The sequence below is a fragment of the Pseudopipra pipra genome, chromosome 5, assembly GCF_036250125.1.
Source record: "Pseudopipra pipra isolate bDixPip1 chromosome 5, bDixPip1.hap1, whole genome shotgun sequence".
In the NCBI taxonomy this organism is placed as follows: domain Eukaryota; kingdom Metazoa; phylum Chordata; class Aves; order Passeriformes; family Pipridae; genus Pseudopipra; species Pseudopipra pipra.
In genome coordinates, this window is record NC_087553.1 from 22,080,501 (window position 1) to 22,108,329 (window position 27,829).

General features: G+C 39.5%; 1 protein-coding gene across 8 annotated transcripts in view; it reads right to left on the reverse strand.

Moving 5' to 3' along the window:
• LARGE1 (LARGE xylosyl- and glucuronyltransferase 1) overlaps positions 1-27,829 on the reverse strand; it is a 293,661-nt gene that overhangs the window by 15,431 nt on the left and 250,401 nt on the right. For all 8 annotated transcript variants that reach the window (XM_064654910.1, XM_064654909.1, XM_064654904.1 and 5 more), the window contains 4 exons: positions 17,355-17,518; positions 12,609-12,887; positions 5,493-5,639; positions 189-384 (listed from right to left, as the gene is read on the reverse strand). In XM_064654910.1, coding sequence (XP_064510980.1) covers positions 189-384; positions 5,493-5,639; positions 12,609-12,887; positions 17,355-17,518 — 786 coding nt within the window. The remainder of the gene's footprint in view (positions 1-188; positions 385-5,492; positions 5,640-12,608; positions 12,888-17,354; positions 17,519-27,829) is intronic.

Sequence of the window (27,829 nt, forward strand, 5' to 3'; positions counted from 1 at the left end):
CCATTTAATACTTGACAAGGATTAAACTCAGTGTTCCCAACTCAAGAACCACTCATTAAGGAGCTCAGTATGGCCGGGTGAGCCGTACTGGTGATGCAAAGCCTGAAGTCTTTCTACAGGGCACAGATTTCATTTTAACAACCCTGCTGCACAGCCCTGGGTGAGATACGCAGGTGTCATCTCCTCACCTGTGCATCCAGCTCCATGATGTGAGCTACTTTGTTCCAGCCAAATCCAACAAACCGCCTGTCATACTCCGGGCAGTCCTTCCTCACGACGACGTATGGCTCAAAGTCTGCTTCCCACTCAACGCGGTAGGGGGTGGTGGCTGTTCGCCACTTGGCAAAATTGGTTGGCGCGTGCCCTTTCGTCCAGACGTGGTACCTTAAACAGACATAAATGGCAGGGATGTGGGGAGGTAATTACATAGAACGCATCTTGGCAAGGTAACAGAATGTTACTCGTTAGATGAAATGCTCAAAAATAAGGACATTAGCTTCCAGTTCACATCATCATTTTCAGGACAAATCGGAGGCAATTTCTAGGACTATTTCCAGCACGCTTCCCAGAGCTCAGCGCTTAAACACCTCTAGTCGGTGAAGGATAGTGTGAAAACACTACCTCATGCTAATGTGAGAAACAATTACAAAGTACACTGACATTCATCTGCACTACAAAGTGCTGTGTCTTCTTCCTGGCAACCAAGTGGCTGTATCGGTCGGTGCTCTAAAATCACTGTGAAAATCTGTAGCTCAGATAAGGCCCCTAAAATTTCTACAGCACAGTGACATTCATGATCTGTTTTATATGCCATTTTATAATTTGCATGAGAGACACCTGGAGCTCTGGATAGATGTTCCGTTTTATTAATTACTGCCATTATTATGGCAGGAACCAAGATGCATAATTAAATTAATAAGTAAAATATCACATAAAGGCTTTCTGCTGTACATTCTACATTGTGGGGAGTACTCATGTGATCCTCAGTAAGGTAATCAATTTGATTTACAGAAAAAGATCCTTTTATAATTCATTAATCTTGTTCAGGTCACAGCAGGTCTCTTCCTAGCACAGCTTGAATCCACGCCATTAGTGCTAGGGTCAATGACTCTCGCCCACTTATTTAAACACTTTCCAAAAACCAACTAGACAAGCTCTTTCTGCAGATTCATAGATTAAATGAAGAAACAAAGGCATAGCAGTTATCTGTATTATAATACAGAGAGATATGCAACAGAAGGGACAAAACAAATATCCTGCCAGTTTGTAAAGCAAGGTACATTGAATTCACAGGGATGACTCATATGCCAAAAGTGAAGGTATTTGAGCATTAAATATTGCAAGGTTATGACCTGAGGTAATGTTTCAATCCCAGAAATTCTTGTAACATTGTAAGCAATTTAGCAGTTTAGCCATTGCTAAAATCAGGGATGTAAAATCACCGCTTAGGAGTTTGTACTTGAACTGTATATTCATATGGTTAGAAACATAAACAGAAAGGTGGTTCAGCTCTGCTCACTGTCCATGTTCAGGGCAGTGCAGGAGGACAGAATTATTAGGATAGCACTGGGGTCCCAAGTAACATATGGTCCTTTGTAGGCTGCATTTCTAAACTGTAAACAGGTTTCATTGCTTTTAGGTATCTGCCTTGGGGACCCGGAAAAACAAAACCCTTCTGTATTAAAAAAACTGACAGAGAATTCATTCTCCAGATACTACTAGAAAGCAGTGCCAGATTCACAAAGATGCTTACAACCCTTAATGTCCTTTGGAATCATCTCCAAAAACTCAATCCTTCTCTTGCCCTCTTCTGGAAATGAGTGGGTAACCTACTCAGTCACTAATGTGCAGATATCTATGCGGAAAAAAAATACAATCACAACACGGGGTTTAAAATGATATAGCACTGTGGAGGGTGCTCTATCTTCTAAAATCCTACCTCCGGCATTTTGAAACTAATTATGATAATAATAATAATAATGACTACTAAACACTTATGAAGTGATTTGTATCTTCAAAGCCCCACACAAACTTTGGTTAATTGAGAGATTTCTGCAGAGAAGCAGCCAAATGCTGCTGTTATTCTAGTAACACTCTCCCACTGATTTAAACAGGGGGGTAACAGTACACTAACCACAAAAGAAACTTCAGTTTCTTTCCACCCTTTTCGGAGATATCAGTGTAAGCACTTACAGCAGCTCAAGTATAACCTCTGTGAGCCAAGAGAGCTAACTAGCAGGGAAAAATAAGTAATTGTGAAAAAACAATGAAGGGAAAATATGGAATTGGGATTGCACAGAGAAAACAAATCAGAAAGGAAGGAACAGACCTGATTGTACAAAACAACAACAGAGATTATTTACTTGCCTCTGCAGAGTAACTGATATGAATGAAGGGAAAGAGGAAGGCAAAAGGATGGCTAAGGTTAGGACAAAAAGGAAAATGAGTACAGGATGCTCAAATCAGTTGGGCACACACTAGCTATAAAGGAGTAATTAAACTGAAAACAAGAATTGTGAGATATATATGTATCTGTACATACAATATACATGGGCTTATATATACATATACACACACACATACACAGATAACTTGCTGGAACTAGGACTTGGCCGATGGCTGATCACTGCATGAAGGGTACTGCAAGGCAAGATAAGCAGACACCATTACCTGGATGTCCATATAGAGGAATCTGCCATTGAAGGATGAGTTGTTTTCAACAGACTTTACTATCAGTGAAGCAGTTGTGAGAAGTGGTTCCCTGTCTATATGTCTTCCATCTCACAGGACAATTGAATAAATGCAATTTTCCTGCTCAGGCCCTTCTCACTCAAGACTTAAATACACACTGCATTTTAAGGCCACACTCAAACTCACTGAGTCCCTAAGGAACTTTGTGAAATTGTGAACAACGTATTTTTCACTATGTTGGCAGTTTTGACAAATCCAAACCAAATCATTCTATATCCGTAAAATGATTATGAGTTTCTTTCCCACGGTTCACAGAACACAACTGGAAAACACCACACCCCTTCCTCCTCCACTTTGAACCAAATGTTTCATTTTCCTTGCATTATTGATTGCTTAATTTAAAATAAAATGTGAAAATTATAGCAAACTTTGCTAAAGTTAGCAAAATGAAGTAATTTCTCAGAGTGTTATTCCTCCCTGCATTGTCCCTCTGAGCTTCCTGTTACAATGAGAAAGATGACTTGGTGAAAGAAAAACTTCCCGAGTCCTGTACTCAGATGCTCAAACTTAAATTTTGCTGGATTGTGGATGCAATCAGTTAATTGGCTAATCAGTTGTTGCTTTTTATGTTTTCTCAATACGATGATGTGTCTTCTACCAGCTGTGGTTTCCCTTGTGCCTGAAAGTGTGTCGATGATACATCTGTGGTTCATCAGCTATGACCCAGGCACAGAGCAGGCACATCCTCATGAGGATGCCAGCACCTGCAAATGAAGCCAGCAAGCTGGCACAGAGCATCCTGCTGTCACAGAGGGTTTCTACACAGCACACCTTGCCCACTGCAGATGCTCACATCTCTTCTGGTGGTGACTAAGGGATGTAATTGAGAGCCATTTTGTACTTCTTAGCTGCCCAGAGGTAGAAAAGGTCACTATTTGGAAAAGAGGTGACAAAAGCAATTTCAGCAAGGGAAAGATTGTAATCTACCGTGTGGTGTGAGGGACTGGGATGCTGCAGGCACTCTCAGCAATCACTGTCACAGCAGTCCTCCCCAGTTCACTCCCACCCGCTCAGCCACGAATTGCAGCATTATTAAAGCACCTTGAAGGTGGAGGTGGAAATTCTCAGCCCAGATCACAGTTGCTTTGTGGCTGTTGATGCATTTGAGCAATGAAATGAGCCAAAACAAACTGAGGAAGCATTTGTTAAATGTGTCCTACTTTAATATGTACACCAGCTGCATGTCCTTCAATTCTTATTTAACCAACCTTGTTCTGGCAAAACTCCCACTGATGTTAAAGACATTTTTGCCTGAGTGAGACTTGAGAAAGGATTTGGAAATCTGGCTGTGTACGTAACACACCAGCATGCTGTATAGTTTGAAGATGAAATCTGTAGTGGAAGGCCACTGCTGTGCAAGCTGAAAATTTGACTGTTGGTGGAATGTAACATCTGAAAATCCTCAGGGAGTTATTTTCCACTGGAAGGATTTTTTCTTTCAACTACAGGAGAGACAATTATTTTCTATCAACAGATCTCTTGTTAATTTTTACATCTTTTGACTGTAAAGAATGATGGCAGAGTGAAAGTACTTGCTCTATCAGTATCCTTAAGTAATTTTCCAGAGGCATGCCTCACTCAGTTGCATCAACTTTCTATTTCAAGGCAGTCACTGGTATGACTTTCAGTTTCAAGGCATCAGAATTATGTTTTCCAGACTCACACAAGCTGTCTGCTATGACACGCATGCAACCACATGAGGGAAGGGTGGTTGCTGCAACAAGAGAGGTGTGTAATATAAGGAATGGAAAAAGTGTGAGGAAAGCTCTAAAGTAAGAGAAGGATGGGAGAGGTGATATAGAGCTCCACCAGCCATGGATAATACCTAACTTTTTCATAGCTTTTATCTCTAGATCTCAAAATACTGTAAAAAGGAGAGGTGAACATTGTTACCTGCATTTCAGAGACGGAGAACAGAGATGTAAGAAAATAAAGTGATTCGTGTACCACCTCCCAGCAGGGCAGTAGTGGAACTGAGAAGAGAACACAGGTCTCCTAAGCCCCCTCTCTGTGCAACATCATAAGGCCACATTGTACTCTGCCCATCACTGAGATGCTTTACAAATCTCTGCTAATCAGACCTTACCACACACCCCCAAGAGACAGTTAACCCCTGGTAGCTGCATTTTGAAACTGAAGAGTCTGGCAGATAATAGAATTGACTTGTTCACAGCCACAAAAGGAGTCTGCTTCAGAGAGGAGCTCCAAATTTAGGTGTTCTTTGCTTCTTAACTTCTAGTCAGAGTACTCTTTTACCTCTGTATAGAGAAACTCTAGGTATTTAAGCAGCTGTTTCACACTTTAAAAGAGCATATGGCAAGCTTGCATTTGTTTTTCCAGTAAGTCAGTAAGGAAGAGAACCAACGAGCAGAGATACAGAACTTTTGGTCATATAAGAAGACACAGCTATCCAGACAGTATTTGGCAGCCAAAAAGTAAATTACACGCCCTTGAGTGTAATGGTCATACTTGATTTTGTAGTGCAATAAAATATGATGAAAAAGAACAAATTCAATTTAACAACTGAAGTCCTTCAGTAGAGGACTATAATACTAGATAAAATTCTGACCTTACAGATGGAATACATCCACATATGATTCTGTTCACTACCTCTCTATGAAAACAGAAAAAATTCCAATAGGTTTCTTAATGGAGCTGACAGTGAGAGAAAAGAATCAAACATTCACAAGAACAGAAAAAATAGAGATAATGATCACAGGTTCAAAAGTACTTTTCATTACCTGAATGTGAAGAGGGTTCCCATGTCCAACATAGACAGCAACTCTGCTTTTGACTTGGGGAAGGAGAGGCGGTAGCGTAGGGTCTCAAAAGCAGGTACAATCAGAGCTTTCTTGGTGTTAGCTAGGTCTAGCTGGATGACAGACTTCCTGGCAAAGAGAAACAACAAATAAAAGCAGGAAAATGTTAAATTGAGCAAATCACTTGGCTTTTCAAAATAAAGTGCAGAGAATGGGCAGATTGATACTGTAAATGTAACTATGTCCCATAATTTTCCCCAGGGGTACTTCATATTTCTTCTGCTTTTGGTTCGCTGCTCTAAAAGCAGGGAGAAGAACACAGTTCCAAATGGGCTTGTGTGTTTGACTGATCAATGCCGCCCTGCATGTCCATGGGTGCATAGATCGGAAACAGCACTCAAAGCATGGCCAACTGACCACCACTTTAAGAGAAATATACTTGAATGTTACTACAGATATGGGAAAGAGCTGCACAGCCAATGGCAGTTCTAAAAAACTGGGATTTATCCAGGACTCAATGGGACTTTACAAAAGGAGAAGCTGGAAAGGTTGGTTGCACTTCAGCCTAGCTCTTCTCTGTGCTAGCTGTGCCATCATCCTTGCTTTTTCTCTCTGTATGTCCTGCAAAGTGAGTGTTACCTTAACACTACTATGGACCAGATACTTGCTCTCGTGAACACTGTCACCATGATGGTCAGTCACTGTTCAAGGCACAGATCTACTGCAACAGAACACAGCACTAATCAGCAAAACTGTACTTCAGCAGTGTTTTGTTGAGTATTATCAATGGTGCACATGGCAGTGCCTGGAGATCAGAGCTCATTTATGCTTGGCTCTGTGCACAGGGCAAAGAGACTGTTGCCAGCAGAGAAAAGCTGTACACTGGATAGACTGAGATATGCTACTTTTTCCTTTCTTTTGCTGAAAGTTGTTCAGTGCAGAGACTGTTTTGGTGTATGAGTATGTGTGTGCACATATGCATTTCGCACAGTGGGGCTCTTTTCCAGACAGAGGCCTTAGGATGACTTGCACAGGAGAGGAGCAGCTTAGCAACCTCTCACCCTGCCTGCCAGAGGTGTTCAGTCTATTCTTTCCTAACAAACTAAAACTCAAAGAAAAGAAAGTTACTTTTCCATCCCCCAACTGAATCTTACTATGCTTGTCATTAGAAATAACTCTGTTTCAATTTTCCTTTCATTATCTCCATAGTTCATACAAGAAATATGCCTCTGTCTCCCTGTCAAAATCAGTTCCCCTTAACAGGATTCACTGTCCTGACTTTCATGTTACTGCAACAGGCAATCAAGGACAATGTTGACTAGCAGCAAACTCTCTCTACAGCATTCTAATTTGAAGGAATTGGGATCACTGTCCTAATAACAGAAGGACCAAATAAACCATTTTTCTAGGTCCAGAATACCTAGAATTCATTTATATTGCTGTCAGAGAAAAAGAAGAGCACAACTATTTAATAAAATCTGAATTTTAGAGAATTCATAACACCCTATAGGTCTGCTCTATAAAAAGCAACATGTTCTCAGCTTCTTACTGCAAAGTTTGCATTGTTTAAAGAGCCTCTGACACATTCCAGTTAACTTCACAATTCAAGGATGTTAACAGCATCTTATTGTAACTGGTTTTGTACTTTCTTCACTAGCTTCTCTCTCACTATCACTAATGACCACAATATATGCATGTAAATAGATGACTCCTTCACAATTGGCCTTTATGACCTTCCAGAATTGTTGAACATTGCCAGTATACAGCCTTTATGATGCTTTTAAATGTTTCTTCCCCTTCACACCTTCTCTGAGAGGAGGGGATACTGATATAGTTTCTCTTCCAAAATCTGAGGCTTTCTGGTCTCTATGCAATCTACCAGACTTAAGCAGCACAGCTTTGGAGATTGAGTTCTAGGAAGGAGCAGGTAACATTTGTAGAACCCTTTGGGCTCTGCGAGGAAACAGCAGTTTCCATTTATGGCTGTTACTATACGTTTTTTTTATGGAGAGCTCAAAAGTCTCAGGCAAAATTCAAGGCCTTGCTGTGCTTGGTACTGCCAAAGAGCAGGATACAACCCTGCCCACAAAAGTTTACAGTTTGAAGGTGACCAAAGCTGAAGCAGGCACAGGTATCAAGCACAGCTAACAGCAGAAACTGTCAGACAAAGCAAGCTGTCTTGAAACTAGTACTGAATGTGACTTACTCTCTAAGGTATGGGATTCAACCACAAAAATTTTGTAGATAGCAACAATCTTTTCTGCACACTCCCCTGCTCTTGTCACCTGCAAATTTCATATAGGCGTGAATGGCCAAACTGTTTGAAAGAATAGATGACAGTAACTTCATGAAGAAAATCCCCTGGACAGGGGAGAGAAAATAAGATGGAAAACAACTCAGAAGTTGAGATAAGGCAGTTTACTAAAGTAAAAGTGAAAGGTTGTGAGTGCACAAACAAAGAAAAAAAATATTTATTCTCTCCTTGCCATCAGCAAGTGATGTTCAGCCATTTCCCAGGAAGCAGGGCTCCAGCATGTGTAGCAGTTTCTCCAGAAGGCAAACCTTATAAATAATGAATGCTCCACATCCCTGCTCCTTTTCTTAGCTTTTATGTCTGAGCTGATGTCATCTGGTATGGAACATACCTTTGGTCAATTTGGCTCATCTGTCTTAGTTGTGTCCCCTCCCAAGATCTTGCCCACCCCCAGATGGAGGGCAGAATGCTGGAGAGACAGCACTGATGCTGTGCCAGTGCTGTAGTCTCCAAAATACTGGTGTGTTATAAACACCCTTCTAGCTACCAAAGACAAGCACAGCACTGTGAGGGCTGCTATGGGGAAACGAACTCCATCTCAGCTAGACCCATTACAGGTGGTAAGGTCAAAGTGGAAGGGCTCTCCAAAACTGAGATGGGAGTTGAGACATGCTCAGACAAGAAGTCCAGCAGCACTGACTTCTGAGTGGAATCACCTGCCTTTGATGTGCACTAGGTGACATATAAAGGGAAGAAGAAATCAGTGCTGACATCCAGGTGTTGAACCTCAATGACAAAGGACAACAAAGGACATTTAAACTGTGATTTAAATGGGGAGGACGTGGTAGAGAAAGAAACACCTTCAATTTTCTTCTGATAACTTGGCTGGTGGTTTGCTTCTTGGACAACCAGCTGAAACTCTCTTCCTACTGGAAGCAAATCTAACTTTTCATTTTCTGTGGGGTGACTTTTTTTCCTATTTTGAGTGGAGGTGCCATTTACTGGTTGACTGGTTTTGAGATACTTCGAATAGGAAAATTTTCACTGTTGGTGTTGCCAGGTATGTGGAACATAATGCAGGGAATTAGATTTGGTTGTTTTGCAAACTAGCACTGTAATTCCATGTAATTCCTGAACTATCCTTATAAGGGGTGTCTTTTGGATTTAGTAATATTGATTCAGTATTCATTTTCCTTTATCTGTCCTTTTCCTCCCAAACCCCAAAATAATGATCTATGATTTTATGAAGAGCTCTCTTGCCCGAGAAACCATTTCCCAAGTATCTTTGTGTTCAGACCTGATGTATGTCATTCTGACACAGTGAAGGTTGGGTTAAATTTTAAATCTATGAGTCAACTGTATTTTTCGCAAAGCAGTGAAGAAATGAATCTTAAATCACAAGAGTTTCCTCACAGGTTGAATGAACTGCAGCACGTTGATATCAATCTTCTCATCTTTGTACTTATTTTCAAAAATTAATACAGAATTCTCATCCTCATGGAGACAGATTGTAATATCATTCCTATTTCTGGAGGATAGAGAAGCTCAGACATAGGAAGAGCAGAAACCTAAAGCACTGAACTCATGAAAAAAAAAAGGAAAAAAAGAGTCCATTAATTAAAATTAGCTTCCACCATCAGGACTCAGGAAGTGGTTGGTTGGAGATAACAAACACGGCAGTCACAGAGCTTGTGGTAAGAGTTGTCAATCCACTGTTAAATTCATTAGAATGCTTTTCCTCTCTGCAAAAGCAATGAATGCATAGCCTACAAAGGCTATCAGCAAATAAAAACCAATAGGCACAACCTGAACTATGTCTCTTGCTGAGATGCTAAAAAACAGCCAGAAATACTTCACAACTCATGTTGCAGAGGACAGGTATAAAACCTGCAGATAGAGATTGGATGCCAGGTCCCAATTCATGCAAAATGTGTCACTGGAAGCAAATGGCATATTTTACATGAATGTGTCAGGAAAGAACTTCAGTGTTAGCTGTGACAACTGTAGATAAGCAGCCTGTCTAGTAATTTTACGTTAGAAGTCACTGTAGCATGACCCTAACACCTTACTTGTAGCAACTAGAAGGAGCCTTTACCTCTGGGGCAATGACAAGATGACCTCAGTAACTAATGAGGGAAGGCAACAAAAGATGTTGACTCAGCACAGACCATGAAAGTGTCTGAGTTCTGTAAACAGGAAACCTTTAAATGATACATTTCTTTCCTTTTGTACTTCACAGAAGAGTAAGGCAGGACTAAAAGGCTGTTTGATGGAGATAAAAAACATTGAAATGGTCTTAGCAGCTGTGAAAAAGCTCAAATAGCACAAATCCTAGTGCTAGCAACAGATACACAAAAGGACAGGTCCATCAGCTCCATCAGCTTCTCCTTCAAAACTGGCTGTAAGCTTCCACACAGACACATTCAAAGTACGCTGAAAATGTTTTTCAAAATTCCTTTCTTTCTGGGAATATATTATCTGCAGAGATACAATATGCAATATATGTAAATCAGCAAACTCGCAGGGAGAGGGACTTTGGCTCATGCTGTCCAAAGTGATGCCTGAAATACCACACTATTTCTAGTTGTTTATGGTTGTTCTATCTGAGCAAATGAAGATGAAAATGTCTGTACATCTCTCTAAAAAACAGTCGCTGCCATTCAGACAGATAGCACTAATCAGTGCTACTTGCAGAGGCAGTGGGAACAGTCAATGCAGAAAGACACAGGGCATCCATATTTAAAATAATCTCACTGTACCTCCCTGCTACTTTGTTTAGAAAAATCATTATTGAAAAAGCAATAAAAGTCTCTAGTCCGCACACAAAAAAATTCCACTTCCTTTTTAAAGAGCTGGTAGTAGCAGATTAGCAATTCCAATATTCCCAGGTAATGGAGAGTCACTGTCAGAGTTAAGGTGATATAAGCCTCATAAAAAGCTGTCAGAGTAACACAAAGTCTCAGGTGCAATAAGTCTCGGAGAGAATCTGTTTTTTTTCTGAAACATCACCCATGGGTGGCATCACTGTGCATTTAGTTCTGTAATACATTTATCACCGTACGAGAATTATTTCTATGGTTCTAGTAACTCAATTATTCTGTCGTACATCATTCTATCTTCTTCCTTTCTTTGCTGGCTCCCATCAGTACACTGTGAAGCAGCATGGAAGAGCAAGTTCCTTTTTTATCACTAAATATCAGTATCAACAGCTGCTACCCTTATTGTGTCTTGCATTGATCTGAAGAGATATAACAGTGTGCAACACTAACGTTGAAGAAGACAGAGAACTTAACAACAACTCTCCATATGTGTATCTAGAGATAAATAATGTGTGCAAGGGAAATAATTATTTTGGAGTCCTCATAGCACAAGCTGAAATGAAATGTCCCTAAACTAAGAAGGAAACAAGGTAACACACTACGATAATATTTCAACAATACGATTGATATCCAGAGCCTTAAAAGACATAGAATGGTTTGGATTGGAAGGCACCTTTAAAGACCATGTAGTCCAACATCCCTGCAGTGAGCAGGAACATCTTCAACTAGATCAGGTTGCTCAGAGCCCCATCCCACCTGACCTTGAATGTTTCCAGGGATAGGGCATCTACCACCTCTCTGGGTAACCTCTTCCAGTGTTTTGCCATCCTCATTGCAAAAAACTTTCTCCTTATATCTTGTCTAAATCTACCCTCTTTTAGTTTATAACTATTCCCCTTGTCCTATCTCAACAGGTCCTGCTAAAATGTTCGTCCCCATCTTCTTATGTACTGGAAGGTTGTAATAAGGTCTCCCCAGAGCCTCCATTTCTCCAGGCTGAACAGCCTCAACTCTCTCATCCTTTCCTCACAGAAGAGGTGCTCCCTTCTGTGAACAGTGAATTTGGCCCCATACATGTCTTGTTAAGTTGTTAAGCCTAAAACAAGGAAATTCCTCCATAAGTTTATGATACCAGAAGGTGTATTTTACTTTACACTCCAAAACCCTGGGCTTATGAACTGAAAGGGAACACCTACAGGCAAGCCCTCACTGGAACACTTCGACCAACTTTCACCAAATTAGAACAGAGACGAAAAGCAAAATAGTTCAGGACTAAGGAACTGACATCCTTCTGTCTGGCCACAGGGTGTCCTCCTTGCTCTATGCTTTGGCCTCAGATGACCAGCCTCTGCAGGGGAAAAAGGTCTTTGTTAAAAAAAAAAGCTCAGTTAATGGATCAGAGGTCTGTAGTTTGCTCAGCCGAACCTGCTCACATGCATTATCATACAATGTACACTGATGTTACTCCTCCCAGTTCCCTTATGCCCATTATTTTGCTTTGGCAGGTGCTGGCATTGCAGTCATATTTTTGAGCTGGTTAGACTCACAACCTCTTTTCAAGATAAGGAACTGGATTAAGAGTGTGTCACAGACAAAAAGTTCAGTTATGCTTTGTATGTTTTTTCTGTCACTGACTTTAAGAACGAGGGATGTTTAGAGAAATCGCCTGGTTCACATCTCTGCTAATACATGATGCTCTTGGACATTTAATAATACTTAATCCAGTTCAATTTTCAAATTGATCCTTCTGCAGCTCTGAGGGAATTATTCTAATGGCTAACAGGGATCACATTTAGACCCCAGTTTTTTCTTTCATAACCATATTGCTTGACTTCCAGTGACAGCCCTCTTCCTTTGCTCTAAAAATTCTTGTGCGTTGATGGGCATTCTCACACCTCAAACCTCTACAAGCTGCTTCTTTCTGATCTGCTCAGACTGCTTTGTTTTGAGAGTATGTGAGAAGGGTGGGGTGTGGAAAGGCTGAAATTGCAGGTGACAGTGGTAATTGCTCCACTGTCCATTTACCTGAGGTACTCGTAGAGTCCATACATGGGCAAGAAGTCAATGTCGGACAGAAACATGTATGGTGTGCTGATATGTTTCATGGCCACATTCCTTAGCAGATTCACAGGATAGAACTGGCCCTCCTTGTACACGATATGGTAGCCAACATTGTGGCGGCTCATCAGTACTTCCGAGCCCTGAGCGTAGCGCAGAAATTGCTGGGCTTCTGCATCAGAAAGATAGAGTGCCAGGCTGATTGGACCTTCCCAGTGTTTGCAGATGGCTTCAAGCATCTGGAGCCTGAAAGAGGAAGGGTGAGAATGAGAAAAACTATTTCCCTGTCTGGGACTCTTTCCCTGGGTTCACCTGATCAAATGCAGATATCCTTCTCTAAGTGAGACAGACTGGGGACATTTTATATGCTGTGCAAAGCAATAAATATTTCCACAGCACAAGTCATCTCATCTAAGATGACAAGTTGATGTCTCCTGGACAGATGGACTGCACCCCAGATATGCCTATTTCACCGAATCCAAGGGAACCTAAGATGGCCCTGGCTCAGATGCACACATCTACAACTCAGATACCTAAAGCTTGGTGAAACCAACACCGTTGTTTTCTGCCTAAAGCTTTGATGCTGAGGGAAAACCCACATGGATGATGGTATACCCAGATATCTGATGGGAGCTTTGAGCAGTTGCAGGGATCTGTCCACCTGGATCTACTTACAGAATAGGGCTTTTGTAATCTTCAGCAGTGTCCAGTGCCCAATTCACATCTCAGGTCAACCTATTCTCACACAGTAACATACTACATCGTTCTACAACAAGCTTGTGGAAGATGAAGGTGTACAGACCCACAGATCATTTTTGGAAAACCTTCCCAAAATTTTCGTAAGGCAGTTAGTCATATCCTAAAAGCTGTTAAAAGTGACAGGTCAAGGGAATGCGGACTTATGTGAACATTTACACTAACTAGAAGACTCACTATCAGGGAGAGGGCAAAAGGATGGTACATTGATAAAAATGGGATTTACTTTTAATAGGGAGTAAGGAGGGAAGGAATGAGAGACATGGCATTGCTGTGGAATATCAAAAGAACATTTCAGACAAAACCATGATTAAAACTACTAACATGTATATGTTTTAACAGTATCTCAAATTTCATTAAATTATTTTTAAAACAGGTTGCATTGATGTATATTCAAAAAAAATTCCAGCACTTACAACACTATTGATGAAAATGACAACAAAAGATTTAATATGCAAACATAAATCAAACCCGGCCCGGTCCAAATTGTTTAAGCACTTTGGGTAATTTATAGAGAATTGCCTAGGGATTGAGATGTGCCACCCAAAAATACAGCAAAGACTGATTACAAAGCCTCTTGATTTAATACAAAGGGAAATGAACCTATGCAGCCTAGCCAAACATTCTATTAAAAATTAGAAAGAGTAGACCATGCAAAATTATCTTCTCTCCGTTCGAAATCCATGACTCGATTTTTCCTATTAATATTTATATAAAACACAAGAAAAGTTTTCTGCATCATCATAATCAGAGAAAATAATTTCCTCTTTCTACTATCTTCCTAAGCTTTACAAGAGAAAGAAATGATATACTCATACCAGTAAACACACAGTCTGACTTAACATTAATAGCTTTTTCCTGCATTTCTGAATGATTGTGATGACATCTAAGGTGATATAATAATTTTTTCTTAAATATGAGATACTGCCTCTACTGGTCTACACTTGGTACATTACTCTCTTTTTATTTATTATTGAAACAAAGGCTATTATCAACCTGAAACATACAGACAAATTTGAAATACAAATCAGTAAAAAAAAATCTAAAAAGTATGTGAAGGCTTTAGACTTTTAATTACACAAATAATAAATAGAAAAAAATACTTTTTCTTTTTTTTTTGCCTTTTTCCAACATAGTGAAAACCTATTAAACAGGAGACTTCAATCATCAGCACTCAGATTTAGGGAATTGTTTTAAAAATAGAATACTTGCCTAGTAAAAAATGCAGCAAATTGCCTTTTAAGGACTCCACGTGGTGGACAAATGGCATACATAACTTATTTAAACAGCTCACCTGATAATGCCTGCAAAGTTTTTCGTGACAGCTAAGCGGAAACTGGGTTTTGCTGGTATAAATTTCCAGTTGGACAGCTTAGTACCCTTCAGAATACTCCACTTTGCTGTGTCGTTCTCATTGACAGGCTCCACTTCCATGAATTTGATACAGGGACTATATGCTAGGTGATGCTCCATAATCTGCTCTCTTTAGGTTGTTATAGCAGTCTCATTTGAACATAAACCCTAGAATTATGAGTTTCTAAACACAACATGACTAACTTATTTTGTTTTTTTGTTTTTTTTTTTAGCAGTCTTTAAGAATGCATTCCCTTAAGAACTTGAGATAAAACAAATGTACTGCTGTACTACATAATAATGAGATCACGATTTAGTTGGTAATTTTTTTAAAGGTCTGTTTCAGCTAATTTTGCTGGAATTCAATTGTTTTTTGACATTGTTTTTATTTTTCTTCTGAAGAATACTCAACTGATTTCCAACTCATTCTCACCCAGATTTCAAGCAGTGTATTGCTAATCACGTTTTTTCCCCTTCCTGACCTCACATTTTGGTAACTCCTACTCTGATTTCTGAACCCCAGGTACATACCAAGCCTTTATAAAGGCTGCCTAGCCAAAACACGAGAACCATAGTGATGCAACTCAGCCATTACTCAAGGGGATGCCACATCAGTATAAAAGATGACAAGTAACCAATAACGAACAACACTGAATGAAGTCTGTCTCAAAGCTTCCATCTAAAGACAATGTTAGCTCCTAAACTGTGTCCCTCTCTTCCATTCCCCAAGCCTATAGGACAGGCAAACATAGGTCTGTCACGATAGTCATGTCAGTCTCATCTCTGAAAGGACTAAAATTGGAGATGCTGGGAGTTCTTTTTTTGCTTTTTCTCATCTCAGATAATCATTTCAAAGAACGGTGCAGAATGTAGTGTACAGCACATTGTTTATGTACATGTCATCTTACATCTGAGACACTATTCTTAAATGTCTACAGCTGCGCCGGAGGAGTTTAATAAAAGTGGTTTAAAGAAGACAAAAAAAAAAGTAAGGCAGTAACTGAAAGATGTGAAAGAAAACAAAGCAGCTAAACAGCTCTTTGGTATGATATTATTTATTGATTTTAGCTGAAAGAAAGTATTTCCAACTCAAATCAATAATTTATAGCAACACACCAGTGAAGTAGGGAAGATTTTTCCTGCATAGTATCAGGATGGTTGTTCTTCCTGCATGAAAATGTGTGGTTCTGTCTATCAATAAAAACATGTGCCCCAGTGAGGATCCAGAAAGGGAAACAGATGCTCAGACTTTGCATCAGTGCCAGTGAATCAGCACTAAGCCCCAGCTCATTCTTTTGAATTAAATTCTGGGGGGAAAATATACCATGTGCACACACCAGCTTTACTAATTTACTATGGCACTTGCTCAGGGTCTGGCTTAATTTATTTCAGTTTTTTACTCAAAGGTTTGTGAACACTTAAGAAATGTTTCCTCCATTAAAAATCAATAGAACAGACACTGATGCGCACAGCAAATCATAACACAATGTGCAGGATGCAGCACTGAGGCACCTGTGGAACAGAATACTCCTCATTCATTTCTGTTTATTTTTAAAACAGACTGTAAATGTTTTGTTAATCTCAATTCTTATAATCCTCCTGGAATACTGCTGACCTTCTACCATTGTAGCAGTGCTATTATTCACAGGTCACGTTGTATTCTGTACGTGCTACACTAAAGGAAATAATCGGTTTCTGGCTAATATTCAAGGAGCTCTGACTTGTTTTGTAACACACTCTGATAGCAGTAACTACAAAGTTTGGACTAAATTTGAACTGAGAAGCTGGAGAAAAAAAAAGAAACTGACAATTCCAAAATTTCACAAAGCTAGCTAATTCAGACTGGAAAAATGACAACTAATTGCAATGGTGGGAATCAGAAAGATGCAGGTGGAACTTGTCATGAAATGGAATTTTTCCCCCCAAATGAAATACCAATTAAATTCCACTTTATATCAGAACTAAAAGTTAAAATGCACTTCTGAAAATCAACATTTGTATAAAGATGCAATGATTTCGCCAAAATAGAGATTTTTCATTTCACACTAGCACATTAAAAAAAAAGTATAATTTTTGACTTCCTAATTTGAAACTAAAATGTTTAGTTCTGGCTCTCATTATAAGAAAAATCACTAACTGAAATTTTCTGCAAGGAAAATGCCAGTGAAAGCAAAACTAATATTCTCTAATGAGGAAATACCATGTGTAAAAACTTGGGCAGTTAAAACTGCTTGGAAAATTCTATTATAAACATCCTCTGTTTTTAATAAGTTGCTGCAAAACTCCATACACTAGTTAATGCCTGACAATCCTGACAAGTAACAGCCTCTGCAGTTCCAGTATTCAGACTCATGAACTCTACTCACACTCATGTGTGCACTGCAGAGCTGAAGTCTGGATACATGTCTGGATACATGTCTGGATACATGTCTGGATACATATCTACCTGCGCTACTCCTAATTCAAGAAAGGTCTTTACAATACAACATCCAAGTTTCTACGAAAGCGTGTTTTTTCTCGCACCAAAGCATTACATAGTTAGATTGCTCTGTAAGAAAACATTAATTGTCTCACATTTCCTGATGAACAAGAGATTTTCCCTACCTGTCCATTGAAAGTTGTGCCACCAGTGTTACATCGGTGTTGTCTGAAGCAGGCTCGTATTCGTAATGTAGAAAATACAAATGAGTGCGATGGACGGTGAAACGTTCTCGACGAAACTCATAGCACAAGTCATCCTCATCCAGCTCAGAGAGCTGTTTCTGGAGCTGTAAAGAAAGAGTGGACATAAAGTTAAGTTCTTTGTAATTATTTTAGCAAATCAGAGAGAACGACGAGGTTGGGAACTTGCAGCCTGATGCAATGGGGAATGGAAGCGGAACACACAAAGTAGAAGGGTTTTCCCAAGCCTTGCAAGTCAGTGGACAAGAGATTAGAAAAAAGGACTTGCAAGTAAATTCATAATACTGACAGACCATTGTATTATGGCCTATATATATTGTATATATCACCTCTATTACATACTTTCAATATCCAGACTAGAAATGAAACAGTGAAGAAGCTGAATAATTGCAAAGTTTCAGAGTTAATGCTCCACTGTGATGCATAATTTCATCCTTACTAGAAGCAGTGTTTCAAACTACTCATAGACATACTCCACTAGACAACACTCCACAGCAGATTAATACTGCACGTGCTGCACTGAGCAATTCCCATTCTGCTGCCTCTGTTGGAGAACGGTAACTGATGCTAGCACCATGGACAGACAGCTGGAAAAGTAACATCTTTAACTGATAATTACTCCATCTCTTGAGATTTATGTATCTGCAGTAGTTCAATTTTGCAACGAAAATATTCTTTCAACTGCAGAAGTGCCAGAATTAAGCCTATACCTTTAATGGGATTTATGCTTCTGGATACCTAGTCTGAGAAATCTGGTGGATGGTGGATTGGCAGAGAACAGGTAACTTTTAGGCTCCCTTGAAAACCAAGTCCCTTCAAAGCCAAAATGGGCATCTCAAAGCAATCTAAATCCAAGTTTCTTAGACACATAGCTTTAAGAGAATAAAAGTTTAGCTCTGGGGAAAGGTGAAAGTGAAAAATAGACCAAAAGTTTATGTAGCTGACCAATTCCATTCCCGAACTAATTATTTGGGGGTTGGACTACATGATCATTAAAAGGTCTCTTCCAACTCAAACTATTCTATGATTCTAAGATTCTATGATTTTAAAGCCAAACATCTGGCTAGGCTATTTAAAATGCATTCACTTAAAAGAAAAAACCAGTCATACCTACTAAAAATGTAACGAAGATAAAAATTTTATATGGTCTTAACATGTGAAATTGAGTTCTATTTCTGTTGCTCTAGACTGTAGGTTACTAATAAAGATATAATTTTTATAATTAATTTCTTAAAAGCATCCTATAAGGAGAACAGTAAATGAGCAAAATATTCATCAGGAAATGTGAAAAATACTCATATAGGAATTTTACAAGTTTTGATAAAAATCACAATGTACCTCAAAACTGTTTCATGCAAAAGATTATTGAATTATAGACATCTTTTTCTCCTGCTCAGAATGATTTAAAGTAATAGTTTCACCATCTTAAAGAAAAAAAATGAAAAATGTAGATATTTTTTGTTCTAATACTGTGTTAAGACAAAGAGCTGTTGTTCTTGGAACTATAAACATAATGGTTGCCATTATGTTTACAACTGAATGTTTTCCTGTGAAGGCTGATGGAATAATTCCTGGTATTTTCCTGTACATCACTATATAATTTTCTTCTGAATAATGGAAATACAAACTTTGATTTCAGTGAGTTTTGGATCAGACTGTCATTCTTCTGTGCTATTGTTCTGCACAGATCTTAAAACATCCCTCAAGAGGGACACCTTTTAGAAAGATGAGAGTCCGAATCTTGCCAAATCTTTACTCATGCAAAATTTCTGTTGAAATCAAGACGTCTTTAGGTGGAATAGAAATCAGGAGTTCTTTTACATATCCTTGGAGTTTCGTTCTTTCTGCTTTACAAACCATCATTCAGCTGAGCCTGCATTTTATTTTCTAAATCACATTCAAACAATATTTGAATAAATTCAATATTTACAATAATGACTAGAAAGCATATAATATCTTTCTGTTTCTTTCTTGAAAAGGGACCTTAGTACGCCTTTAACAGAATTATCAAGGAGATGAATGAAATTTAAATGGCTAAAACAACAGCAATCCACATTTTAAGGGTACCTTATTATTCTGTTGTATGTACAAATGACCAGGCTACAAGATCTTAATTGCACAGCAGTTATTAACAAGGCAGTCACTGAGTAATTATCAGATTGCATTTGGGTTGAAATTCAAGAGGCTATAAATACTTGAATATGAGTTCAAGAATAACCTTTGGAGCTAAATTATGGCTTTGTGCACTACTGAGCCCTGCGTTGGGGGAGAAGAGGAGAGACAACTTCTTATAGGCCCCACCATTTTGATGGTGAAACTCACCAAGTCACCAAGATGGTGATGGAGGTGAAGGAGAGCAGCAAACAGCAGATCCCTTCTGCTACAGGGAAAAGGAAATCCTGCTCTTTCCACTACGTTTTGTAGCGTCAGGGTTTTGTTTCTGTCCCTCTTCATGTCCAAAGAAGGGCAACAAAGCTGGTGAAGGGTCTAGAAAACATGTTAGTGGCTGAGGGAACTGGGGTTGTTCAGTCTGGAGAAAAGGATGTTCTGAGGGGACCTCATTGCTCTCTAAAATACTTGAAAGGAGGTTGTAGTGAGGTGGGGGTTGGTCTCTTCTGCCATGTCTCAAGTGAAAGGATGAGAGGAAATGGCCTTAAGTTGTGCCAGGGGAGGTTCAGATTAGATATTAGAAAAGTTTTTATCACTGAAAAAGTGGTTAGTCATTGGAATAAGTTGGCCAGGGAGGCAGTGGAGCCAGCATTTCTGGAAGTGTCCAAGAGGTGTCTGGATGTGGCACCCAGGGGTATGGTTTAGGGATGATCATGCTGGTGCTCGGTTGACAGTCAAACTAGATGATCTTGAAGGTCTCTTCCAACCTTGAATATTCTGTGATTCTATCCTGTCAGACCTCTTCTAAGGCTGAAGCTATGCTCATAGTCTGAGAGGTTTTCCCTGTCACTTCCCATGACACGTGCTCAGTACTGTATTTACTGTATGTATCTTCCCCAAGAGAAGAGGTGAGATGACTGTGTCCATACCCTTGGAGAGAGTGGTTCCCAGAAGGACTGTGGGCATGATGTGCTCTCCTCTCCCCAGCCTCTGCCCCCAGTACCCTTCCATTGAGTGCAGGCAGGCTGCCAGGGGGAACCTCCAGCACAAGCTGTCTGAGAGCCCCGGATAATATGCAGGCATCACTTGGCAGGATCAGACACACAGCTCCGTCATCACTTTGCAGGAATGCTTGTGCAGTCCTTGCTGGTTCATACCATCAGCCTCAGGAGCCACACCCTGCTGGGCAAATGCAGTAGGGTGTGCCCGTTCAGGCAGGACAATCAGCACAGGATGGGCTGTGGTTTGCCCTGTAGCATTGTCACTGCCTATATGCAGTGTGCCTTAAGGATGGATGGGCCTATCCTGCAATGGTGAGGCAAGAGCAGTGGAATACAATAGCATGTGATTATCCATATGAAAATTCCTTTTCTACTGGAAGCAATGCTGGAAACATGAGGCACTCTGGATTTGGTCCAGCAAAACCCGTAAGATCAGAAGTTATCTCACTGAAGCTAACAGTATGACAAGGAGAAATTATTAGGATCAACAGCTCAGTGCTGCACAGTTTTATGCAGTTTAAGAGCCCTTTTCCCTCTCTCACTCATTCATATATACATTCAGATAACCATGCACCAATATCACATATAAAGGCTGCTTTCTCTCTACTGCGATGGGACACATGCCACCTATAATTATATATTGCACACAGTCATATACCATCTTCTACACACAGATTTGAAATGAAGAATGTTAAAGATGCAAAACATTCAAAAGACAGGGAATCTTCTAAGACAGACACACATATACCCTTACATTTATCTCTGAGTTGCCTCATATTTTTTTTGTCACATCATCACATAAGATTTCTTTAATGACATAATCTTTTCTACAGCATGCATATTAAGTGGATCCATTATTTAGAGTCAAAGAACTTGTGGCTTTGTTTAAAGTTTGCTCCCAAATTATGTCTTCTGGAAAAGATGTGTTTATAATGGCAACGCTGACAGATGCTTACTTAAACACAGTGCACCACCAAAATAAAGACCTTAATATCAGCTGGATTCGACAAAAAGATGGCATCTCCACTATGGACCCCTCCATTATATTTATAATGGTATGCCTAATATAGCAAAGACTTCTCAACCCTAGAGTGACAGCAAGTATTCTCATAAGCAAGTACCTGCTTAGCATAAGATTCTCTGTTTCTACAAGAGTTTCAATGCTAAGGCTACTTGCCACTGAGCATGTGGGAAATGTTACCTCTAGGAAACACTCTCAGAGTTGAAAAATATATTATTTTCAGACTGTGTAAGGTAGATGTTCTCTTAGGAAATACTGTAGTGGGAAACAACACATGCTTTCATTAGCATCATGATGCTACATGTTTCAGAAATAAAAACAGCAGCCATGACATGCATAGTGCTCAAACAAAGAGACAAATACATAAAGAAATATAGGCTAAATTACTTCTCTGGGCAAGGAGCTGTTGCAGGGGATCAGGCTTCATCTCAGGAAAAGTAGTCTTTGAAGCTAGGCTGGCCAGAGAGATGTGGCAGGCCAGAAGGTATTCAACTCTACCAGAGATTGCCATGATATTCCAGGTCTATTTGTCTAATACATTTCTATGAGATGAGGTGTTTTCTATCCATATGACAGATGGTAGCCCCATATGATACCTGCCAACACAACATGTACCTCTCACTGGCAAACTGGTTAGTCTGCTCACAGAAATTCCCTCCTAAGGCTGTTTCCAGTGTAAGCAAATTTGTGATTGGCTTAATTTTTTTTCTAAACTGCTGTGTCACAAAAACAATTTACTTCCCACCAAAATCTGCAGGACCTCATCTCAGATGAGATCAATTAAAAATCCAGGATCAGAAGTATTTTTGTAAGGATTAGATACTAGAAAAAGATCAAAGCCCATCAACAAACAATGTTATGTGTCTAGAGGCTATTTAGATCTTGGGTAAGGGGATAAAACCCCTAGGCATCTCGCTCTCCCCAAGTGTTTAAGGTGAGGTGAGGTGACACTAGGGTTAAGTCACTCACTCAATATCAACAAACAACGGGAACTGAGCAGCTTAGATGAAAACTCTGACCTTTCAGATCATCTTTCCTTTTCCCAGGTGTGCGCAGTAAAGTTTCATTGCATAAAATCAACTCAGCTTAGCCACTGAAATGAAAACTAACACCAGCCCAGGATGTAACTATAATCTGGTTATAAACTGCAGCAGTTTCATTTCTCCTGTGTGGCTGTCCCAGTTCCCACCAGTAGGCAATTTGGATTGCAACATTTAGCACTTTCATAGTGTGTGAATTAACAGTTGCCTTTAGCATGGCATAAACAAAGCAGATGATGATGAAGAGAGGAAAAAGCATTCATTGAGTCTTGTTTTGGATGACCTACATAAAGTACTTCTGGCTTCTCCAATGATTTGTAATAAAAGCCAGACTAATCCCATGTCAATTAAACTTTTATTCCTCTCACACCATAAAATTTTGTACATTTGCTATGGGTCAAATTGAGCCTTCTGTGAAACAAAGCTGTGCTAAGGACAAAGAGGATTGTGCCTGAGCAAGCCTACCTGGCAAGAGGAATTTTTTGCTGCAGCATGTAAAAACTGCTAATACTCTTGCTAAATGGAAGTGATGGCTTATCCTGACTGCAAATACTCAATACAACTGAGAACCCAATTTTTAGGCATGTGTAACATCTTAGACAGTTCTGTACATATGAAGTACAACTTTCTTTGATCTTAGCTGCAGATGTCAGATCTTGGCAGTCCTCTGCATCTCCTTTCCCCAGGTCCCTGACAAACCTTCTTGGCTCAGCTGTTCCCAGACCTCCCTTGCAGCACAGTGTCTTGACAGGTGGGTCTACTCACTAGGAGATCTACAGGCACCCATTAGTCCTTTCCTCTTCCTGGTCCACACACTCTCTCCAGAACTTGTCTCAACTCTTTACTTTTTTCCTTTGATCTACGTTTCATCTCTTTTATATGTGAATCTGGATTTTTTTTCTCCTCACTACTGTCTGGACATCACTGAGGGCAATGGATGCCCCTCAGAACAGACCAAATGCAGGTTCCTGCTCTCAGCTCTACTGTCCAGTCAGAACCTGTCATGGAGCATTCAGAAGAAACAGTCACAGAAAACATCAGTCGTTGTCCAGGTGCCCTCCCTGCAGCATGCTCAACCCTGCTGTGTCACTGGGATATATGTAATCTGGTCTGATGTATCCATGCACACTTCTAAGAGTCTCCAGAGTTTGAGGCTCCTTAAAGAAAACACTACTGGCAATGTGTAAACCGTGAAGAGGTCATCAGAAGTTGTGGTGTGGGCAAACCTCCAAACTTTTCCTTGTGTTTCACTTTAGCATTTTTTTAAAGTGTTTTTTAATGTGAGAAAAGGAAAAAAAGGAGCAACAGCATGACAGAAAAAATCCCAGTCCATGTGATCCCCCATTTAGCAATACTATAAACGGTTGAAAGCAGTATAATGGCAATTTTCAGGCAAGTAACAGGATGGGCTACCAGCTCAGCATTTAATAACAACAGTTATAACAATAGAAACAACACACCTAGGGAAGTCAGGATTTCACCTCAGAACTGCCATATCCCATCTGTTTTACTAGAGAAAGACTATGGCATCACAAAATAGCAACTTTAAATTCTACAAATGAGGAAGTATTCTGAAATACAACAGGAGCAAAGGGTATTCAAAGCATCAGTCTGCAAGTTCAAAGCTGTGTTACTGACTTGAAAGCTCCCTTTGCATGCTATTTTTGGTCATTGAAAAAATTGCTAAATTTGTTAGTAGAGTTTATACTGTGTGGTACATTGCTGGAATCTCCTGCTGTTCTGGTGGACACTGTAAGTTGGCATGCACAGCCTTTTGCAAATATTAAGAATCTCTGGTTTTGCAGGAAAAAAAGTAACTAAGTAAAAACATATTTAGTATGTAAGTACACATGTAAGCAAGTGTGTTCAGGGACAACTTCATTTTTTTACACTGTTTCTTTGTATTGTTGATTTGAAAATTTGAAAAGAAAAACCTGCAGGCGCTTTTTTTCTCATGTGTTTTGTCCAAGTCTTCTCTAATGGGAATTTACTGTCCTTTTCTTAAACTAAGTGAAATCAGTGATACACTTCCCACTTAGCTTGCTCTGGGCTTTGGATCAGGACACAGGCTTCACTAATAGGGGACACCCCATTCAACCTTCAGATTTAATGCTTTGGCAGAAGTAGCTGGTGAGAAGCTGTCTGCAGGAAAGAAGTTTTATGAGAATGCTAAAAGGTTGAGTGTGTGCCTCTGTGCTAAAATCAGGCTTATGATATCTATCTCAGAGTGTAACTATAGAGATAGGCTGGAAGATCCTGTTGAAATATTTTAGGCTTTGCAGTATGTCCTTTAGAATAAAATGCTGGATATAAGCACTAAAAGCCAATAGAAAATGTTCAAATTTGAGATTATTGTAAGCTTTGTCTTTGTGGATTTCCCAAAAATCTTCTGCATTGCATCAAAACAAGAAAGAAGAAGTGAGAATGGGGCAACAGCATGGAATAAGTAGGATGGAGTGACTAAGGACATGCTCCAAGGGCCTCTTGAGTCAATGATCGTTTACAGGAGGATTTGGTTCATATTCTGAATTTTCCACCCAGAATCTGCACAAAAGACAAAGGGATGATTGTAATACCAACTTGCACAGAAGAGTCTGCTCCGTGTAATTTCATTTTAGCATATATTGAATAACAGGGACTTAGACTACTGCTATATGGCAAGGAGCACATGGCAGGCTCCTGCTCACAGCCTGTCCCTGCAACCCACAGGGTCTTTTAGCTTGAATATTTCAAGGAAAGGATGAAGCATGCATGCACACATAGACATATATATAAGCATTTTTACATAAACAGAGAAATTACCTCAGTCTGTATTTTTTTGCCTTCAGTATTTCAGTTTCAGAGCCCTATTTGTTCTATTCATTCCCATTTGCAATGCTTTGGAACCTAATAACAGTCCTGTTTGGTGCAGCTGAAGATCAACATCTGACTAGACTAGGACTGTGCAGCACAATACCCAAAGACTGCCTTCAGACCTCTTGAAATTCACTCTGTGGTATTCTACTTTTTTAGCAACTATTAGAAAAAAAAAGTACTAATACCTCCACATGCATATAGATAAAGTATATATTTAAGCATACACGCATTCACACGCGCACAGAGAGGAAGAGAGAGATTAAAGTGAGGTCCAATTACCTTTTAAACTACTGCCCCTTTACATCTCTCTAGCACTGTAAAGAGTCCTTAAAAAGGGAAGACACATAATTTACATTCATTTTAAGGCCATCTCAGTACTGATGAGAAGTGTAAAGGAGCCTCAGAGAAACAGAATCAGCCCAGTATTACCCACTGCCACACTTCCTTTTCATGTTTTACAGATATTTGCACTACAAATGAGATGTCTTAATTACAGGTTGAATTTTAAATAAAACATCACTGCAAATATTAAACTGTAGAAAAGCATTGGGTGGTATATTGGAACAAGACCTTAAAGGTAGTCAGTCTGTGAGTGAGACTCACACCAAGCCACTGCTTCTTCCACAACAGGGCTCAGTGTATTTAGTGCTAAAATAATTCTCTCCAATTATAAAACCAGCAGAACTGTTCTAACATTTTGTCCACTGGTCAGAAGAAGCCCAGGCACTGGCAGAGAAGCAAAGGCAGCTGAAGGAGCAACTTTTACCTATGTTCACTGCCTAACATCATAAAGCACAGCTGTATTTTGGGGATGCCAGTCTCAAGTCTCAATTCAGACAAGAAAGGAAAAATAATAGGGAAAAAAAAGATAATGCAAACAGCAATTCCTACCTCACATATATCTGAATTAATAGAAATTATAGCTTTTTATGTAACATACATGCTTATGAATCATAACAGAAATGTATGGCTACATCTTGTCAGTTCATCCAGCCAAGCATCCATCCAACTTGTGTCCAGTTGTGAGCTGACTGCCTATAGAGGAGCATAAAAGCACAGCAAGTGTACAGCAAGGCTTTCTCAAAACACTTCCCCAGACCTGAACTTGTGGTTCAAGGACTTTTTGCACCAAAGCCAAAAGCTCCTGACTGATTTTCTTTCCATGAAGAGTAATTTTTGAGCATACGTATACTTTTAGAAACATTACCTCCTGCTCAAAGCTTCATCACATTGTGCGTGAAATGTCTATCTTTGTTTTGAACCTGCTACTTGCTATTTCCACTTCATGTCCCCTATTTCTTGTACTGGGAGGAATGACAGTGGTTCCCTGCTCACCTTGCTCTGCTTCTGAAGATTATCTTGCAATAGATCACGGGAATGTGCTGTATTTAATAGCACACCTGTGACACTGTATATGCTATGGCAGATAGAGTGAGAGAAAGAGTAGTTTTCATGATAATCCTATTCTTAGGGTCCCATAACTTCAATGCTGAAACTTGCTGTCTGTATTCTACAATAAAAAGGACATAATCAAGTTTAAACAGGAGCTTACATCAAGGGGAACTAATAAAAACCAATGCCTTCTCCTAAGTGACTAGTCTTAATCTTTCTGAAGTTAGATTTTTTTCTATATCCAATTGTTTTGATAGAAGGCTATTAATTTTTAGTGTCTCTTGGCAAGTTAGGACTCATGTATTTTTATATGTCTAGCTCATTCTTTTCAATTTTTTTTTTATAATTTATAAATGGAGGAATGAGTTACATTTCTTTTTCAGACACAAGCTATACCATATACCATATTGCGTTCTACTTGTCTTGAATAAGAAACAGTTAGTCATTTCCAGTGTCTGTCAACTAGATACAAGTTCAGTAAAATGAGACATTTAAAACTTTAAGGACTGCCATTTACAGGAAGAACTTGCATTTGCTGTGCACTGCTCCCCAGCAACTTGTCAAATGGAATAAATCTGTTTATTAAGGATTTACAGAGCTCTGGAAAATATAGCAAGAAATCTGTGACTGCATTCGTACTCTTCGAACTCACAAAACACATTGTGAATTCAGTATAATTTTAACCTGAATTCTTAAGTGTGATGAAGGTATGTGTTGTTGTCTTTTTTTAATGTCTCGCTCACCTTTTCTCCTCTTATTCTACCCTCTACTCTGTCTCTTGTATCTTGATGGCTCTGATGGTCTTTTATCTCATTCAGTTCACTTGATTGTCTAAAAGCCTCTCACTCTTGCAGAGGATTTTCTTCCTCCATGTGCTTTTGCTCTTGTGGTGTGCTTGCTTTCCCTCTCTCTCATTCTCCACCCTCTTCTTGTCTCTCCCACTTAAGCCTCACTTCTTTCAGAAGACAGTGGTGTGGT